The sequence below is a fragment of the Trachypithecus francoisi genome, unplaced genomic scaffold, assembly GCF_009764315.1.
Source record: "Trachypithecus francoisi isolate TF-2019V2 unplaced genomic scaffold, Tfra_2.0 Lachesis_group8, whole genome shotgun sequence".
Lineage (NCBI taxonomy): Eukaryota > Metazoa > Chordata > Mammalia > Primates > Cercopithecidae > Trachypithecus > Trachypithecus francoisi.
The window spans coordinates 92,369,757-92,389,929 of record NW_022681473.1 but is presented as its reverse complement, the minus strand read 5'-3'; the positions used below and the strand labels follow the sequence as shown (position 1 = coordinate 92,389,929).

Here is a 20,173-nt window from a genome sequence, read left to right as displayed (position 1 = left end):
AGCTTTAAACTATAATAGAACATTTTATTATTTCTAAAGTCATTAAAACACTGAGCCAATGCTTTATGTTTTTTTAACGTTTATGCCATTTACCAAAGAAGCTTTAACTTCAGAACAACTTTTTTGATTAAAAAAAGTATACACATGGATTTGGGGACAGTTATGAGAACTATATGATAATCTTAAACTCTGAAAAGTCATATCCAAAACAGGATGGCAGTTTGGTGTTCCCTTAGCATTATCCTAGCATTCTACACTCTTTCTCACAGACTTCTGGAATTAGGCCTTTTGTAATCTGTATTACTTAATCATGGTCTCAAAGTTACTACGGCACTGTTCAAATAACAAGGAAGAGGCAAGTGAAATAACAAATGAAAAAGCAAATGAAAAGACAAGTGAAAAAATAAATGAAATAGCCAGTTAAAAGTGTGCAGGGTGTGAGGCTAAATCTTCCCTCTTATACAGTTTTCAACATACCCATTAAAAATAAAATATAAGGCCGGGCGCGGTGGCTCAAGCCTGTAATCCCAGCACTTTGGGAGGCCGAGACGGGCGGATTACGAGGTCAGGAGATCGAGACCATCCTGGCTAATATGGTGAAACCCCGTCTCTACTAAAAAAATACAAAAAACTAGCCGGGCGAGGTGGCGGGCGCCTGTAGTCCCAGCTACTTGGGAGGCTGAGGCAGGAGAATGGCATGAACCCGGGAGGCGGAGCTTGCAGTGAGCTGAGATCTGGCCACAGCACTCCAGCCTGGGCAACAGAGCAAGACTCCGTCTCAAAAAAAAAAAAAAAAAAAAAAAAAATATATATATATATATATATATATATATAATATATATATATATATATATATATATATATAAAATATATCCATTGGAAAACATTCAAAAAAATCCATGATTTATTTAATATTAGAAGAGAAAGATAATATCTTTCAAAGAGAAAGATAATGTTAGAAAAAGTGTTAATAGGATTTTGAAAAGCTAACATGAAAGACAGTTTGAAGGGGAAAACGCCAAATATTTTACTTTTACTAAATTCAGGAAAAACAATGGTTGTTGGCAATTGTTTTCATAAAGGTCAGAACAATGGTATTATTCTGTTCTCATTAACTACAACTGTAAACATCTGAACCTCTTCACTACTGAGAGGTAATGGTGTAGTACAATATCCTCAACAGCAATACTGTGGGCTTTATCATTCATTAAACCAGTGACTGACCCTGGCGCCTATTCATTACCACCCATAAGGAAAGGCAATTACACATTATTCAATAGTTGCAAAATATTGATACTGTAATTTCTATACAGACTGAAGCAATTACTTGCCCAAATACAAAAGTAATCCCATATCACACTTTTGACCACCTAAATTGGAATTACACTGGCTACTGAGTTAAGATGTCTTTATACAGCAGTATTGTTCTTATTTCTGAGTAGTTTCAAGAATTCTCTAATTTTCTTTTTTTGAGGCACTCTCACTCTGTCACCCAGGCTGGATGGAGTGTAGTGGCACGATCTCAGCTCACTGAACTTCCCAGACTCAGGCCATCCTCTCACCTCAGCCTCCTGAGTAGCTGGGACTATAGGTGCATGCCACCAAGCCCAGCTAATTTTTCTATTTTTAGTAGAGACAGAGTTTCACCATATTGGCCAGGCTGGTCTCGAACTTCTGATCTCAGGTGATTTGCCTGCCTCAGCCTCTCAAAGTGCTGGGATTACAGGCATGAGCCACTGTGCCCTGCCTCAAGAATTCTCATAAGGGCACTTGGGAATTAATCTCACCCAAAGCCTTAAAAGAGAAATGAAGGGGGGGGGATAGCATTAGGAGATATACCTAATGTAAACGACGAGTTAATGGGTGCAGCACACCAACATGGCACATGTATACATATGTAATAAACCTGCATGTTGGGCACATGTACCCTAGAACTTAAAGTATAATAAAAAAGAAAAAAAAAGGTAAAAAAAAAAAGAGAGAAATGAAGAATCTTTACTGGTAAGAAAGGGTATAAGCAAGGTTCTTACTACGGGGAAAAGCTTGTGAGCAGAGTAACAGCAACAAGGTAGCGGAGTGCACCTAGCTAATGGAAGAGTTACTGGCTTAACTGAAATCAGTGAGTGAGAAGGCTACTGACCACAGACCATGAGCCAGTTGCAGAGTTTAAACTTGATCTCATAGGTACTAGGGAACCCCAGATACTAAGAACCAAATTCTCTCCTTTTTTTTTTTTTTTTTTTTTTTTAAAAGATGGAGTTTTGCTCTTTTCGCCCAGGCCAGAATGCAATGCCACGATCTGGACTCACTGCAACCTTTGCCTCCCGGGTTCAGGCGATTCTCCTGCCTCAGTCTCCTGAGCAGCTGGGATTACAGGCGCCTGTCACAACACCCAGCTAATTTTTGTATTTTTAGTAGAAACAGGGTTTCACCATGTTGACCAGGCTGGTTTCAAACTCCTGACTTCACGTGATCCGTCCGCTTCGGCCTCCCAAAGTGCTGGGATTACAGGTGTGAGCCACTGCCCCCAGTCCAAGAACCATATTCTTAAACACAAGAGAAGGTAGAAGTGTTCGCACTCAAGGGGAACTATCTTTCCTCAAAGTGCTTCTCTCAAAAGACCTTGAAACAGAAGCTAGAGTGCGTTCCTAAACCCACTCGCTCTAAAGGTCTCTCCAATTTACAAGTGCGCACTGATGTGTGACAGAGATACGACTAGAAAATAGCATTAACTGCTCAATCTCACAAAGCAAAGATGTTTACAGTTTCAAAAAGTTTCTTCTGAGAACGGAAATTGCTTTTGAAACATAGAAATCGTAAGTAATCAAAATAAAATTAAAATGTTAAGCTCTTTGGTCGGGCGCGGTAGCTCACGCCTGTAATCCCAGCACTTTGGGAGGCTGAGGCGGGCAGATCACCTGAGGCTGGGAGTTTAAGACCAGCCTGAACCAACATGGAGCAACCCCATCTCTATCAAAAATACAAAATTAGCTGGGCATGGTGGTGAATGCCTGTAATCCCAGCTACTTGGGAGGTGAAGGCAGGAGAATCACTTGAACCTGGGAGGCAGAGGTTGCAGTGAGCAAAGATCACCCACGCCATTGCACTCCAACCTGGGCAACAAGGGCAAAACTCCACCTCAAAATAAAAATAAAAAGTTAAGTTCTGTAAGGATGAATTTTTCCAAAATTCTGCCAACATAGTGTAATAAATTAAGGTGATAATTTCCATATTTAACTAAGAAGATATATAAATGCCTTTAAAGTTTTTTCAAAATTTTACATTTCAGTATCACTTGGGCCATGGATCTTGGAATTTTTCATTAACCTCACCCATACTGACGTTAGCATCCTACAACAGCCACGTGATTTGTTAATCCTGCTGGAAGTACTTAAAGACAGCTTTTGAAGTAATTCATAAGAATTTTGAAGTTTGGTGGCTTTCCACATCCCACAGCATATGAGGTATATGATGTGTCATTAGACAATGACACTGCTCTCACTATTCCTTGCTAACTCAGCTGCATTAATATCTATTAGAAAAGTATAACTTAAAAAACCAGTAACTTTGAACAACAGTGTCTGGTGTTCAGATACTGAATGATGTCTTTATACCCTCTGTTCTTTGGGACTGAAAAACCCTTTCTAGCTTTCTTGATTATTCTGAGAAACACTATTTAAAGCCATCTTCACTTAAGATATGACTCTTCTGGCCAGACATGGTGGGTCACGCCTATAATCCCAGCACTTTGGGAGGCCGAAGCAGGCAGATCACGAGGTCAGGAGATGCCACCCTTGATAACATGGTGAAACCCCGTCTCTACTAAAAATACAAAATATTAGCTGGGCGTGGTGGCAGGTGCCTGTAATCACAGCTATGCAGGAGGGTGAGGCAGGAAAATCGCTTGAACCCGGGAGGCGGAGGTTGCAGTGAGCTGAGATTGCGCCACTGCACTCAAGCCTGGGCAACAGAGCAAGGCTCCGTCTCAAAAAAAAGAAGAAAAAAGAAAAAGATATGACTCTTCTTTGTGATCTATTTCCTGACAACTACCTTATGGTTATTTAGAAAATAATAGGATGAGAAAAATATACACATGCTTTCTTGATACAAATACCTCCAGATTTCTTGATCTGAGCTATTTCAAATATAACCCTATACTTGATTTTCATACATTTAACTGTTAATTTTCCACAATTATGTCAGGTAAATATTATACATTGACAACTAAAGCATATATAACAAACCAATATTTTAATCTCCAGCATATGCAAATATTTTAAAAAACCTCTTTCAAGTTTTTTGCTGTGGTCTGGGTAAATCTAAGTAATTACCTCTAATCTTCACATCTTAGAAACTTTACTACTAATAAGCCTCATCTTTTCTAAAGCTTTACTATTTTAAAAAAATCTAAGAATTCCTGATAATTTTAATAACAGTAAGGATTTACTTTTCTATTCAAGTATGAAACAAAGATCAAGAAGAATTTGACTATTTACCAGATTCAGGGTATAAGACCCTGGGAAAAAAGGAAACAAGTTCTACATTTTTATGGCATGGAGGACTTTTTACCTGAATCCAAATCTCCTTTGAGTTAATTTCTGCTCCTATATTAGTTTCTATTTCATTTATCATGAATAAAAGTCTTCTTTCAGAAACACTTCAGGCCGGGTGTGGTGGCTCACGCCTGTAATCCCAGCACTTTGGGAGGCTGCGGCAGGCGGATCATGAGGTCAGGAGATCGAGACCATCCTGGCTAACACGGTGAAACCCCGTCTCTACTAAAAAATACAAAAAAAATTAGCTGGGTGTGGTGGCGGGCGCCTGTAGTCCCAGCTACTCGGGAGGCTGAGGCAGGAGAATGGCATGAACCCGGAAGGTGGAGACTGCAGTGAACTGAGATCACGCCACTGCACTCCAGCCTGGGCGACAGAGCGAGACTGTCTCAAAAATGAAAAAAGACAAAACAAAACAAACAAAACAAAACAAAACAAAAAAACAAACACTTCAGAGAAACGGCAAAGAAAAAATGGCTTCATGTTATAAAGACCCAATGCTATGCTGCACTTCACAGTCAAATGGGATATTAGTGCCCCCTCATCATAAGAATGTCTATGCTTGACTTTGGTGAAGATGGGTTATTATGAGTTATCCCTTGCTTGGTCTTTTGATGAATGGAGGCATTTATGAGACAGATAAAGAAGAATAGAGATTTTCCCTCTCACAAAATTAACTGGTCTCTATGAAGACTGTATCTGACTTTTATCATCATGGTGCTCCAATGGACAACTTAACAGTATCCAAAATGAGCAGAATTTTGCCAACTCCCACGTCTACAGCAGATTCTAAAACAATGTACTTATTTAGCCTAGTGCAGAATAAGCTACATAGAATGTGAGGCATTTTATGGTTGCTTTTGCCCCAAGAGAAGTGGAATGATCCTCTGGCTCCAAATTTCTTCGAATCTTACAGATCCCAAACACCTAAAATCTTTTTGGTTTTAAGAATGAGATTCTTCCCACAAGTCAGACAAGTGCCTGTGTTAGAAGAAAAAATGGCCACAATCTTTCCTTCTAAATAAGATGCCTTCACAACCAGGGCTCCCTGGGGTTCATCAGAGACTGCTGATAAAAGCCAACAAGAAAACCTGAAATACTATCCAGGCAGATCCTCTCCTGATAATTTTGATGTTTTTCCTTTAGAATGTTCACTAGAAAGAATTTTTCTCTTCCACATAGTATCATGACTAAAACTTCCTAAACTAGCCTACCCAAGTAAGTACTGCTTTTGTTACTGTTCAATTTATTAATTCCTTTAAATCATTACACATACTATTTAAGCTATTCAAATAAAAATTAGGCATACCTAGAAGCTGATAGGATGTACAACTGAGACACAATACATTTAAATATAGAATAAAAAAGACCTCCATGGAATCAAAATAAACAGAAACTCCCTAGGAGGAGCAGGGAGGGAGCAGACTGTGTAGACCTTCTTGGAAGGGCGATGTTAACCTCAGTATCAAAGATGGCTCAAAGTTATACTCTGGGCTGATGTCCAATAAGGATAGGACCCTGGAATGTAAGTTTATCTTTCCTAATTTAATATCTTTTTTTTTTTTTTTCCAGTGCTAAAACATCAGATAAGAGCCTACCTGACATTTTGGAGAATTTGCTGTGCTGGGATTGATATTCCGCATTGCCTAAGAGTAAAAAATAAGATGGATAAAAATTACTTTAAGCCACATGGTCTGGCTGTGTAGGCTGACTTACAAATTGTATCCAGACGTATCACCATAGCACAGAATTCCCAAGCTACCCAAGAAGAAGCAGACTGAGGAAGACAGGAGCCAATGGAGTCACCACATAACAAAACTGGAACCTCAGAAGTTTTTAACAGCATTGAGGATAGGGCAGCAAGACTTTAGGTGTCAGAACTAAAAAAATTTGATATTGGTCACGTAGGTTCTTTGCTTCTGAGTATTAGATAAAGCAGATACAATATATTTGATGTTTCAGTGGTAAGATAAACTATCAATGGAAGAAGTCCACAGGAAGCCAAAAGACTTAAGATACACTGAATTCATTGTGATTACTTAAAAAAAATCCAAAAAATAGTCTATTAGTATGAGAATAGAGCAGGTCTGTCAACTTTAACATAAGAAAAGACGACACAGTAGGTAGTAAAGATGAAACAAAGAAGTTACCTTTAAAGGAAGTGAAGCTATTCTGTCCAGGACCCATCACCCAGAGTAAGATTGAGAATTAAGATTTAGGGAAATTCTTTGAAAGTAGAGTTTTACAAATAGCAGCGTTTGCCCACCAAAAAACCCCAGGATGATCTATGGCATAAAACAAAATGTCGAATGGCCCCATTTCTAGACTTTACAAATTATCTTAAAAACAGTGTGATTTTAACATTAGTAATTAAATAACTTTTTTTTAGTTTTTTGATTTTGACAGTTTTTATTCATAGTGAAATTGAGACCTGTATTTACTCAGAACAACTACTACTCGGTAACAACAAAATGAAAAACAATGAAAATAGGTTACATAAAACATTTTTAAATTGCTTTTTTTTTCTATTAGCCACATAATTATATTTTTGATGGTTCTACCGTGTTCTAACAATAGCAGGTGAAAAATCTTCTTCTTTATGGTAATTTGTTAGAAAGTCGGAGGTACAATAATGCTTCTTTTCTCCATCTTTTTTATGTCAGATAAACATTTCTTTCAGGATCACTTTATAGGGGCCAAAAGGAAAACTTCCCCTCTGCCCTCTAAAGGTTCGCTGAAAATGAACTAATAGACAAATTAATTGGAGAAAAGGGCATACAAATTTATTTAAGGTACCCAAGCATGGGGGAAATTGCAAGAGAATGATTACCCAATAACCGAGTAAGTTCCAGATACTACATAATACCCTTCTTCACAGGGGAAGGGAACATGAGGGAAATGAGGCCATTTTGAAGGGCAGTAAATGATTTTTAGACAGAATGAATGGGCCTAGTGCTCAGACAATGGTTAGTAAATAATTCTCTTTGGAAACTGAATGGGATCTGAGAACAGACAATAGTCTGGGCAAAGTTCCTCTGAGCTTTCTAGGTGTGATATTTAATTTTTAGTCTTTTCCTTTGTCATACAAGTTTCAGTCTTCTCTGGTTAATGAAATTTTGGGGAGGGGATCAACAGCAATTGTATTTCTTTTTGGGGGGTCTGGTTTCTAGGTAGATAAAGGAACTTCAAAGAACAACCTCATCCTGTGCTTTGGGAGAGAACTTGAGGCTGCTTCCTTAGTTTAGTCTGTCAAAGAACCATATTTTGTAGCATATTTTCCGAGCCCCCAAAAGTTCCTGCCATCATATGTTGGCACGTACTGTCTTACTCCTTCTATCAGGGTTTACCTTTGATGTCAATCACACTAGAGTTGTATGGACAGATTACCGACAAAGCACAGTTTAAAGGTGAGCCTGTCTCAGAAGCCATGGCTTAATTTAACTCCTTAAATACCAGTTCCTCAAACCCCAAATCAGAGTTCAGGTAGTACTGAGTTCATATATTTTCACTGACACTCAAGAGATACTTTTAAAATATAGCCCTTAAAAAAAAACCAGACCTTTAAGTGCTTACTTCCTGGTAACAGAAATGTAGAGGGTTGTTTTTTTTTTTTTTTTAGAGACAGGGTCTCACACCATGTTGCCCAGGCTGGTTTCGAACTCCTGGGCTCAAACAAGCCTCCTGCCTCAGTCTCCCAAAGTGTTGGGATTAGAGGCATGGGCCATGAGACACCATGCCTGGCCGAGTATGATCATTTTTAAATGTCTATACTTAGCATGCTGTGATTTAGGTGGGGGAAAAAACAGCATAGATACATCTATTTTATGTATGTAAACAGAATATCTCTGGAAAAATGAACAAAAAACAAAAAATCTAAGAAACTCATAGTTATTTAGGCCCCATAGGAGAGAACCAGAAAAACAGGGAAAAGCTCTTATTTTGAGTGTACTTTCACCTTTTGTACATTTATCACTATTATACCATGTTTCTATTATCTATTCAAAAAAATTTTTATATAGAAATTTAAAAAATATCTACACTGTTTAACAAAAGACCTTATCCCCAATATCTGAACTTAGATTTAACCACTCTGAAATAAGTAAAAATTAATGTTGACATTAATTATATATATTAGGAACATAAAGACCAACAGTACCTTCTAGAAGAAAGCTGATGGAAATGGTGATTAAAGGGCTTCAAGCTCTCTACTGCTATGTCCTACTTTTCCCAACATAAAAAAAATCCATAAGCAGGTCATTTTAAAGCACACTGGTATCTTCTAAACTTGAAGATAACTTTTTGTTTTTTGAGACAGAGTCTCGCTCTGTCACCCAGGCTTGAGCGCAGTGGCACAATCTTGGCTCACTGAACCTCTGCCTCTGAGGCTCAAGGGATTCTTGTGCCTCAGCCTCCCAAGTAGCTGGGATTACAGGTGTACGCCACCACGCTTGGCTAATTTTTGTATTTTTAGTAGAGACGGGGTTTCGCTAAGTTGTCCAGGCTGGTCTTGAACTCCTGGCCTCCAGTAATCTGCCCACTCTGGCCTCCTAAAGTGCTAGGATTACAGGCGTGAGCTACCGCACCTGGCCAAAGGTAATGTTTATTTTGTTTTAAATGAAAATTCTTAGATTCGGTAATACTGAAGTATATTTGTCATTCAAGAAATGTCATATTGGTGTATCCCACCACGTTAAGTTATTAATAAAGGATATTTTCTCCCAAGTGATGTTCTAGAATTTCCCCTTTAGTGAAATCCTCAGAAAAACAGCAATCCACAATTCCATGTAGGTTAGAGAAAGCATCCTTGCTTCCTTCACTTTTTGCTCAATTGCAATGACCATGACCAAAACAGCTCTTCATGATACAGGTTTCCAAGTCACATCCCTTGTAACTTGATCAAAGGCCATTCACAGTCAGGAAACTAAGACAAGGACAGGGCTGGATAGAATGCTTCTGTGTCGCTCAGTTTTACAAAGACAACATTCTTCTGTAACTAATAAATGTTAAAATGCAATCTGCCCAACTTTAAGAAAACAAACCCCAAAAAGTGGAAGGCTGGTTTCTAACCTGTGGCCTCACCTGCCGAAGCAGTTCTTGTTGTTTCAGCCGCAGTCTCTCCTTCTCCATCTGTAGTTGCTGCAGTCGCATCTGTTGCTGCTGGTTGGAGTTGCTGCCACCCATGACGCCTCCCTGTGGGCTCTGGGGAGCCAGGGGTGGTGGCTGTTTCACTGGAGCACTCTGACTGATTCTCTGATTCATGGCTGAAATGAAAAGAAAAAAAAAAAATCTGTCCTAAAAAACTAGCGAAGGAAGAGAAAATGATAATTTAATTATTCAAAAGCAATTTGGGATATTCAATGTAGCTTTTTTGGGCAGGAAGACTGGAAATAACCTAAAAATCCATCAATATTACAATGACTACATTAATTTATTATTACTGTTGTCACAAGATACAAGGAAGTCATAAGAGAAAAGAAACAAGAGGTAGTTTTAACATGCAATGATGATAAGGAATAGTTTTTAAGGACTTACTAAATTAAAAGCAAGGTAAAGTGTTAAAAAAAAGGGGGGAGAGAGTGGGAGTGAATATATATTGCATATTCAGAGGATATAAAAATTGATGAAGAGCTAAGAAGCAACTAACATCTTTTGGTTCCAGAGATGGGAAAGTAGGTGACTAAAGGACAAAGTTGGAGAACCTTTTTTATAACTTCTGAAGTGTGAATGACGTAAATTCATTACTTCTTATGAAATATAAAAATGTAATTAAAAATTCATCCACAAAAAATAAGACAAAGCATTCCAAGCAGCAAAGCCCATGAAAATAATCAGCCCTTAATATATCCACATACACATCCCAATAAAGCAAGTAGATTAAAATGATATGATGCGTGCTCGTATCAAGTTGAGGTCACAAGTATTTGGATGACACAGATTTGTCTCATTTGACACCATGGTACCCACAGCACAAAGTCTAGATAGCAAAAAAAAAAATTTTTTTTGAAGCTGTAATACACTATTTGGTGTTCAGAAACGGACTGGGTTTTCATACTAGTGAATTTCTGTCACTGATACAACACTGATCAAACTGTGGATTAACCTCAGTGGGCAGAGGGAAGTTTTATGTGAAAATGTTAGTAAAAATAATAAACCCTTTCAGATACATATTCAACTTAAGTTGAAATTTTGGGTCACTGTTTCTACTAAATGTTTAGTACACAATGACTAAAGAAAACCCCAGGTCCCAATGGCTTTGTAGTCATTCAAGGAAGAAATAACACCAATCTTACACAATCTCTTCCAGAGCATAACAAGGATGGAATATTTTCCAACACTTATAAGGCCAGCATAACCTTGATACCATACAAGGATATTAAAAGAAAGGAAAATTACAGGCCAATCTCTCATATAAACCTTGCTACAAAAATCCTAAATAACATACACTGACAGCTCTTATAACTTAATGGTCTCCCAGTCACACAGCAAACTCCTCGTGATTTTTAATGTGTCCCATTATAACAGACTGGCTGCTTGGTAAATGCCATTTCTTCTTGGAAACTACTTGAGCAAAAACCTCACAAGGCTGAATCTATCCTATACATTAAAATTTTTCTTCTCTCAAGGAATTGCCTGGGAACGTTTCCATATTGTCTACTGATGTTTCCTGCCTGATTCTAATTTTTGTTTACAAATTTATATGCTCCCTCAGACTGAGTGCCAGAGTATGGGCCATATCCTAGTCATCTATGTGTCCTCAATACCTGGCACAGCATCTGGCACGAAGTGTGTGCTGAAAAAATACTGAGCCATTTCTACATAAATTGAGTAGTTACTCACTGAGGCAGATATTATTTAAGACAATAGAGAAGTCCTACTATTAATTTCTCTTTAGATTACTACACTTTTTTTTTTTTTTTTTCCTTTTCTGTCTTACTATGTTGCCCAGACTGGTCTCAAACACCTGGCTTCAAACAATCCTACTGTCTTGTCTCTCAAGTAGCTGAGACTGCAGGCAAGCACCATACCTGGCTCAGGACTGCCCAATTCTTCTATCAGGCTAGCATAGCACCGAGACAGAACCAAGGATATTACAGAGAGGAAAATTACAGACCAGTCTCTCTCAGAATAATGCCTTGGTTCAATCCAATCTTCTCAGCTACCTGTTAATATGACTGCATTATTAACTTATTTCCATTTTTTCTGCTCTTATTTTTTTCCCTCCATCTTTTCTGTATTTCATTTTCTAACTTTTGAGTTGAACTTAATTCATTTCAATCTTTTTTTGGAAGACTTAAATCAATAAATTTACCCTTAAGTCCTGCTTTACCTGCATCCCACATGTTTTGAAATAGTATAATTCATGACTGTTCTATTCCAAAAACGTGTAATTTCTATGGTGACTTACATTTAAGTCATGAGCTATTTAGGAATATATTTTTATGTTTCCAAACATATATTTTACATTTTGAAGGTAATTTCCATAAACATAGAAAAGTAGAAAAATTAATACAGATAATGAATCCTTGTGTACTCATCACTTGCATTCTTCCCAATTGTCAAAACCTGGCCCCAATCTTTTTTTACCTCTATCCTCAACTACTTTTCAGCGCCAATTATGTTCAAGTGAACAATATAGCATTTTACCCATAATTTCAACATGTATTTCTAAAAAGATGGGGTCTTCTTTAAAAAAAGAAAAATATAATTACAATACCATGATTACACTATCAAAATTTACCAATTCCTTAATATTATCAAAAGTCCATCCCGTGCCTACACTTCCCTATCATCAAGGGGATTATTTTAACGATTGGCTTGTTCAAAACAGAATCCAAACAAGGTCCATACACTGTATTTGACTCATAATCCAAGACTTTAATAACATGGTTCTGCGGTTTCTGGATCATCAGGAGGAAGAGCACCTAGCAATGTTTTAGCAATGCAAATTCACGGGCCCTGACCCAGGGCTAATGAATGAGAAACTATGGGATGAAGCCAGCAATCTGTGTTTTGACAAGCCCTCCCAGTGACTTTTGATTCATGCCAGCACTCTGAGGACCACTGTTTTAATACACAGGTTCCCCCTTTGTTTTTTCCTTGTCATTTATTTGTCAAAGAAACTGTCATTTGCCTCATAGACTTTTCTACAGCCTGGACTTTGCTGATTGCATCCCCATATTACTATGTAGCATGCTTTTCCACTTCTTGATTTATGTAAACAAGTTCGAATATAGAGGCCTGATCACAATTTTTGACAAGAATACCTCACTGGTGGCACATGAGGACAGAAGGAATACCTCACTGGTGGCACTACATGAGGACAGAAGGCACAAGATCACTGTCTTCATGATAAGGATGGATCAGTGGTGCAGATGTGGCAAACCTATTATATCCACTTTAGGTTATTTTTACCCAATGGTTTTTAGCAACCACTGAGTTTTTAAAACCTAAACCTATTATTTCATTAGAGGTTACAAAATGATGGTATCATTCCTTCCCATGTATTATTTGAAGTTCCATAAGTAAGAATTTTTCCATATTAAGCATTTTGTTACCCTGAAACATAATTTGTACAGGTAAGGTACAGAATAAATGTTTGATTCATTCCCTTTTTGTGTATATTTTCAGGATGATGAATTGGTCCCAGAGTCCTCCCAAAGGTAGCCAATAAGGGTTTAAAAAAAAAAAAAACCTTCCATATTAAGCATCTTGTTACCCTGAAACATAATTTGTACAGGTAAGGTACAGAATAAACGTTTGATTCATTCCCTTTTTGTGTGTATTTTCAGGATGATGAGTTGGTCCCAGAGTCCTCCCAAAGGTAGCCAATAAGGGTTTAAAAAAAAAAACATCGGCCGGGCACGGTGGCTCATGCCTGTAATCCCAGCATTTTGGGAGGCCGAGATGGGTGGATCACGAGATCAGGAGATCATGACCATCTTGGCTAATACGGTGAAACCCCATTTCTACTTAAAAAAAAAAGAAAGCAAGAGAAAGAAAAATTAGCCTGGCATGGTGGCGGGTGACCATAGTACCAGCTACTCAGGTTGCTGAGGCAGGAGAATGGTGTGAACCCAGGAGGCAGAGGTTGCAGTGAGCCAAGATCATGCCACTGCACTCCAGCATGGGCGAAAAAGCGAGACTCTGTCTCAAAAAAAAAAAAAAAAATTCTGATACTCTGCTACCTAGAGCAAAGGGAATACAATCATTATGAAATCACAGATTTTAAAATATGTTTATGATGGGTTTTAATCCAGCACAGTTATTCTGATCAATGCTCAAAGTGTGCCATATTTGACCAAGGTAAGCCCTTCAAGCTGGATCTTTTTGCTATGGCTACAGAGGGCTTGGTCTACTTCCTTGTTTGCTTTTAGGCATAAAAAGATGTTCCAAGGTCATCTAGTATATTCCCTGCCCCAAATTTTAGTCAGCCTTTTTTGAAGAAGCCCTGATTTCTTTGAGTGGGAAATGGTATGTAAGAGACATTAATCTGGGTACTAGGGAGTACCAATTATTATGTTGTCGCTTTTTTGTAACTATTTCTAGGTGGTACTCTCCTTCAGAAAATGCATATTTCCAATTCAGATTTAGGATGCATGGTTTTCACTTTGATTTCATAACAACTATTTTTTCTCATGCTGAAAAACTGGGTTCTAACAACATTAGTATGTATTGTCCTCTATACATATGCAATCATCTAAAAACAACATACTATGATCATTAAATGATTCAAGTTTCAGATTTCTTTGCAATTTTATCTCAAGATATTCCATTAAATACATAAAGTAAAATCACTATGCTTTAAAGTCACCTGAAATTATTCTTCTATAATTAGCCAACTACCTGAAATACAGGTGTACTTGTGACATTCTGCTTTTGAATTTCAGAGATGGGCTTTATTTCCCACCCACTTCCTCCTACCTCCAATAGGTAACAGGTAAACTGTATCAGTGTTTCCTTTACTCTACTCTTAGAAATGTAAGCAAACACATACACATCCCTTCTTCTTTGATATATGGTAGCATACTATGGATACTTCCTTCCACTTTGCTTTTGTCTTTCTAACAATACAACCTGAGATAACTCTAAAGCAGTATATAGAGATTTTCCCTCATTTTCCTAGTGACACAGCTGGTTAATATTCTATTCAACCAATTTCCTATTAGATTTCCATTATTAGTAAAGAGTACTGTACAGAATATACTCACACATAATTCTGTATTTCTGCTACTATATCTTTGGGTAGATTTCTATATGGGAGATTGCTTAGGTGAATGTTAAAAGCATAAATAATTTTGCTAGATATCGCCAAATTTGCACCACTGCCCCACCCTAGGAGTTGTACTTTGATGTATCCTCACTAGTAATGTAAGAGAGTGCTTTGTTTGCCCCCAAAGCCTTGCCAATTTTGGGTTTCTGCCAATCTGAAAGATGAGTAGTATCTCAGCATGATTTTTATTTTTGCTATGTCTTATTATACAATCTATACACGAAGGATAAGAAATCTGTGTCTGCGATGTAAGTAACAAATAATTTTCCTCAGTTTATCATCTTTTTTCTTGTTTTTCGTAAGAACTTGGTCTTAGCCCGGCGTGGTGGCTCACGCCTGTAATCCCAGCCCTCTGGGAGGCTGAGGCAGACGGATTACCAGAGGTCAGAAGTTCAAGATCAGCCTGGCAAAAATGGTGAAACCCTATCTCTACTAAAAACATAAAAATTAGCTGGGCATGGTAGCAGGCACCTATAATCCCAGCTACTCTGGAGGCTGAGGCTGGATAATCACTTGAATCAGGGAGGCGGAGGTTGCAGTGCGCTGAGATTGCGCCACACTGCACTCTAGCCAGGGCGAGAAGTGCAAGACTCTGTCAAAAAAAAAAAAAAAAAAAAAAGCTTATTTAGTCAAATTTATCAATCTTTTTAAAAATTTCAATTATGTTTTCTCACTTTCAAACTAAAGAGAAATTCACCCATTTTAATTAAAAAACTATAGTTCTCATTTACTTGGCAACTCAATCTGATCCACTGCAATTTATTCTGGTGAATGGCGTGAATGGATCTAATTTTATCTTCTTCCATATGGCTAACCATTAGTCCCAACACCACTTGTGTTACAGTGTATCTTCCCCCTCATCTTCTTTATCATAGACTAAATTTGACATTTTGTTATTTCCAGATTTTTTATTTTATTAATCTAACTATTTTTTTTTTTTTTTTTTTTTTTTGAGGCGGAGTCTCGCTCTGTCGCCCGGACTGGAGTGCAGTGGCCAGATCTCAGCTCACTGCAAGCTCCGCCTCCCGGGTTTACGCCATTCTCCTGCCTCAGCCTCCCGAGTAGCTGGGACTACAGGCGCCCGCCACCTCGCCCAGCTAGTTTTTGTATTTTTAGTAGAGACGGGGTTTCACCGTGTTAGCCAGGATGGTCTCGATCTCCTGACCTCGTGATCCGCCCGTCTCGGCCTCCCAAAGTGCTGGGATTACAGGCTTGAGCCACCGCGCCCGGCCAATCTAACTATTCTTATACTAGTATCACAGTACTGCCTTTATGTTTATACTATATAAACATGTAAGTTATATATATGTATATAAACACATACATTATTTAGTACATACAGTATATACAACAGTACAACCTTAGTAATATGTTTAATAGTTGGTAGGGCAAGACATGTTTTTTGAAACAATTTTTTTATTATGAATTTAAATTTAATTGCATTGAGGTTTACAAAAAATAGTCTATACAATATTGATTCTAGACAATTTGTGACTCTGTGACTTGACATGTCGTCAATCCTTGTAAATGTTTGTCCTAGGCCAGGGCCAGGTGAGCTGCACACCTGACTTTTCCCATTGAGCTTGTTATGTGTGTCCTCTTCCTTATTAACACTTTTAATTAACAGTTCTTCTCAGGAGCCAAATGGCCCCTAAACCTGGCAGCCCTCTAGCACTACCCTCAGTGCTTTATGTGGTTTTATTTTCTGCCCTATAGAGATTTTTTTTTTTTAATTCATACTCTAGTTGTGTCTTTTTGGTTATCTTGTTTTAATATTTTGTCTGAAGAGAGAAAGGATGTCAAAACATGACATACGGCTCCAGCTTGTTCAAAGCCTTATTAATCGCATATGTAAAAAAAATCGTACTTACTAACTCATGAAGACTTAGGAAATGGCTTTGTAAGAAAGTAAATGGCTAAAAATTTCATCCTTATAGGTTACAGTTTAGTATTTTATAGGGCAATGGATAGGAAAAAAGCCAACAGTTTTTGGGACCTAAGATTTGCCAGGCATCAACAACCTCATTTAATAAAATTGCTCTTTTCTGTTACCAACATATTTACATAATTGACAGGTATCATAGTATATATTTAAAAACATAGCCTTTAGAGTCAAATGAACTTGGATTAGAGTTGGGCATACTAATTCAGTAATTCACTTAATCCTCGGTTTTCTCATCTGTACCAAGGATACTGACATCTCCATTTGAGTTATTATGAGGACTGATTATTCTATCACACACCTGGAATAGTGGGTGCTCCATAAACCTTAGTCTCTCCTCTCTTCTCCAGAACTTCTTTCAAGACTCTGACTCCTACAGACTAATTCCATATTTTGATGATTCCTATACCTCTTTCCTCCTCCTCCACAAACACGCACAGACATATACATACATTCTCTTTCTCCCTCTTCCTATTTTATCATACCATTTACTGTTTCCAAATATTCCTATGATTCACAAAGACATGCATGTTTATCTTTCCTACAAGGTCTAAATAGAAAAAAGATGGGTAGTGGAGATTGAGCTAAGGGCATAAGGGGATCCTTCTCTTTTGGTGAAACATCTTCTTGGTGTTTCAATGTAACACTCAACATATTTCCACACAGAGACATTTAAAAATGTGCTGTGCCAGGTCTGATAGCATGAGTTAAATATGAATTGGGCAATTGAACTGAGATTCATCACATACAATGAACATGTCGTAAATTGAGGCCCAAGGTAAACAACTATTGGGGAAAAATGTTTTTGGTTCCAAGCAATAAAAAAGCAAAACCCCAAAAACCTGCTATAAAACAGCCCATCAGTAAGCTGAGGAGTGTTGGAATTATAAAACATTATTGATTTCAAAACAGCTTCTAGAGCTAAACATTGTTAAATATTTCATCCATTAAGAAACATTTGGATAAGCTTTTGAGCTTTCCACACTATATTTTCATTACGTAACATAACATTATTTATGAAATAACATACATTCTTGGTAAAAAAATAAAAAACTGAATAGTAATAAATTTGCACAAAAATAAAGTGGTAAATATCCTTTGCTTCTCACCAGTTTCCCAGAATTAGATACCATAAGCAGTAATCATTAATGACAACAGCCAATGCTGATGGCAAACTGAATTGGTTGGAAAGGTCTTTTTCAAATCTAAGCTTATCTGACTATTCAAAACCACGGAACAGGAAAAATAGGATATCAAAAGATGAAGGAAGAACCAGTCCACAGAATTAAACAGAAACTTGCACAAAATTATGTAAGAGAAATACTCTGATGACTATGGTCAGCACTTTTGGCTGTGTTTACCTAAATGTTGTTACCTATGGATACCAGCAGCACTACAAGGTTTCCATATAAAGAACTCACTTAAATGACCAATTCAAACAACCTTGTTTATCTACTGAAGCTGGGATTTATTCCTCTCTAGAAGCATCCTGTTCTTTACCTTCCGAGTATCTTAAGCCTTTCAACAAAGCACAGAGCGGTGCACCCACATGGGGTGCAGCAGAGACCTCACAAGCAGGCAAGAAACAAAACCGGCTTTGTTTCCTGGGGAAAGGGGGCAGGGCAGCAAGAAAAGAAAAGAATAGCATTACCAACTTCTTCCTCTGGCTATCAACTATTGAAATCCCAATGTTTCCAGTTTTTAAAAAAATTCTAAAAGGTAAAAACAAAACAAAAACTCCACAAAATGTCAAAATTTAAAAAATTGTAATATGCTATGTTTTAAAATTTAGAGTCTGTGCTTCTTGTACTACGAATAGTAACTGTTTCAAGTCTTGCTTAACAAATCAACCCTGACAGCTTTATGGTAGAAAACCAATGACTGAGCAATTACTGAAAAATAAGGGACTACTTTCTCGAAAATAAATGAAAGGGGTCATCACCATAGGTTTTTTCCCCAAGTTTTGTTCTAAACATGTGAATTTCCAAACTTCAAACAATTTTTAGATTTACATGATTTGTAACCTCAAAACTTGGATTATAACAATGTATTACAGATCTGTTAGTCATAAACTTTGGAATAATAAATTTAATTCTAGGAATCTTATTGGGTATACATTTAAAATAAGAAACAATTCTTAAACTATTAAAACATTATATCAAATCTCCCACAACAAAAGCTTTTGTCTAGCATTTTTTTCAAATCTCAGACACCGCATGTTTCCGTATTAGCACAGCTATATTAATTTGTTCAAAACATTTAGAAACAAAATTTGGGTTTTCCTCATACCTACGAGCATACTCAAAACTACAAAACAGTAGACTTGTTAAAAGAAATTAAGGTTCTTCTAAAAACACAAACTAATAGGCCATCTGTGGGTCTTAAAGCAATAAAAACAAAACACAAAACACCTATTCCTGGCTCTTAGTGTTTACTGCATGACCTAAGGGAACTGATTCATCTACAGAGAGTTGCTATAAAGTGGCGTAATCTACTTAAACATAAATACTTAAAACATAATCTACTTAAACATAAAATGTAGTTTTTCAGTAAAAAATTGCTTACTTCACACTGAAAAGCTGTCTTTTACAAAAAAAGGAAAGACGGGAGACCTAACCTAATGACTGAATACATCTTTTTATGATAAATATACAAAAGATATTTCCCAACTAAGCTATATACCTAAATGACATCATGCCTAAAAATAATTTTTTCTCTTTACTGAGATAATTCACCCTTGTTACATGTACTGTCTGATAGTCCTTACATATTCACAGAATTGTACACCCATTGCCACTAATTTCAGAACATTTTCATCACTTCAAAAAAAAGTCACAAAAACAAAAACAAACCAAAAAACCCTATATCCATCAGCAGTTCACTACCTACTGCCCTTCCCCGCAGTCCCTGGCAACCACTAATCTACTTCTGCCTCTATGAATTTTCCCATTCTGGACATTTCCAAAAATGGAATTAAGCAATATATGGCCTTTTGGGCCTGGCTAGTCTCATTTATAATGTTTTCAAGGTTTATCTATGTTTTAGTATGTATCAAGCACTGCATTCCCTTTAAGTGCCAAATAATATTCCATTATATGAATATACCACATTTTGTTAGTCCATTCATCAACTAAGGGGCATTTGGGTTATTTTCACTTTCTGGCTATTTATTATAAAATAATACTGCTGTAAACCCGGATACAGGTTTTTGTGTAGACATATATTCCCAATTCTTCAGCCTCTATACCGAGGAATGGAATTGCTCAGTCATATGGGAATGTTATAGTTAATGTTTTGAGGAACTGCCAGTCTATTTTCCAAAGTGGTTACATCATTTTTCAATCCCAACAGCAATGTATGAGGATTCCAATTTCTCCACATTCTGGCCAACATTTGTTATCTTTTCAA

The 20,173-nt window shown here is 37.2% G+C and overlaps 1 protein-coding gene across 12 annotated transcripts in view; it reads right to left on the bottom strand.

The window, feature by feature from the left end:
* Positions 1-20,173, bottom strand: part of YAP1 (Yes1 associated transcriptional regulator) — a 128,388-nt gene that overhangs the window by 18,392 nt on the left and 89,823 nt on the right. For 3 of the 12 annotated variants that reach the window (XM_033204376.1, XM_033204375.1, XM_033204382.1), the window contains 2 exons: positions 9,633-9,814; positions 6,152-6,199 (listed from right to left, as the gene is read on the bottom strand). In XM_033204376.1, coding sequence (XP_033060267.1) covers positions 6,152-6,199; positions 9,633-9,814 — 230 coding nt within the window. Of the gene's footprint in view, positions 1-6,151; positions 6,200-9,620; positions 9,815-20,173 lie in introns of all 12 variants that reach the window. The other 9 variants (XM_033204372.1, XM_033204373.1, XM_033204381.1 and 6 more) reach the window with 3 other exon arrangements.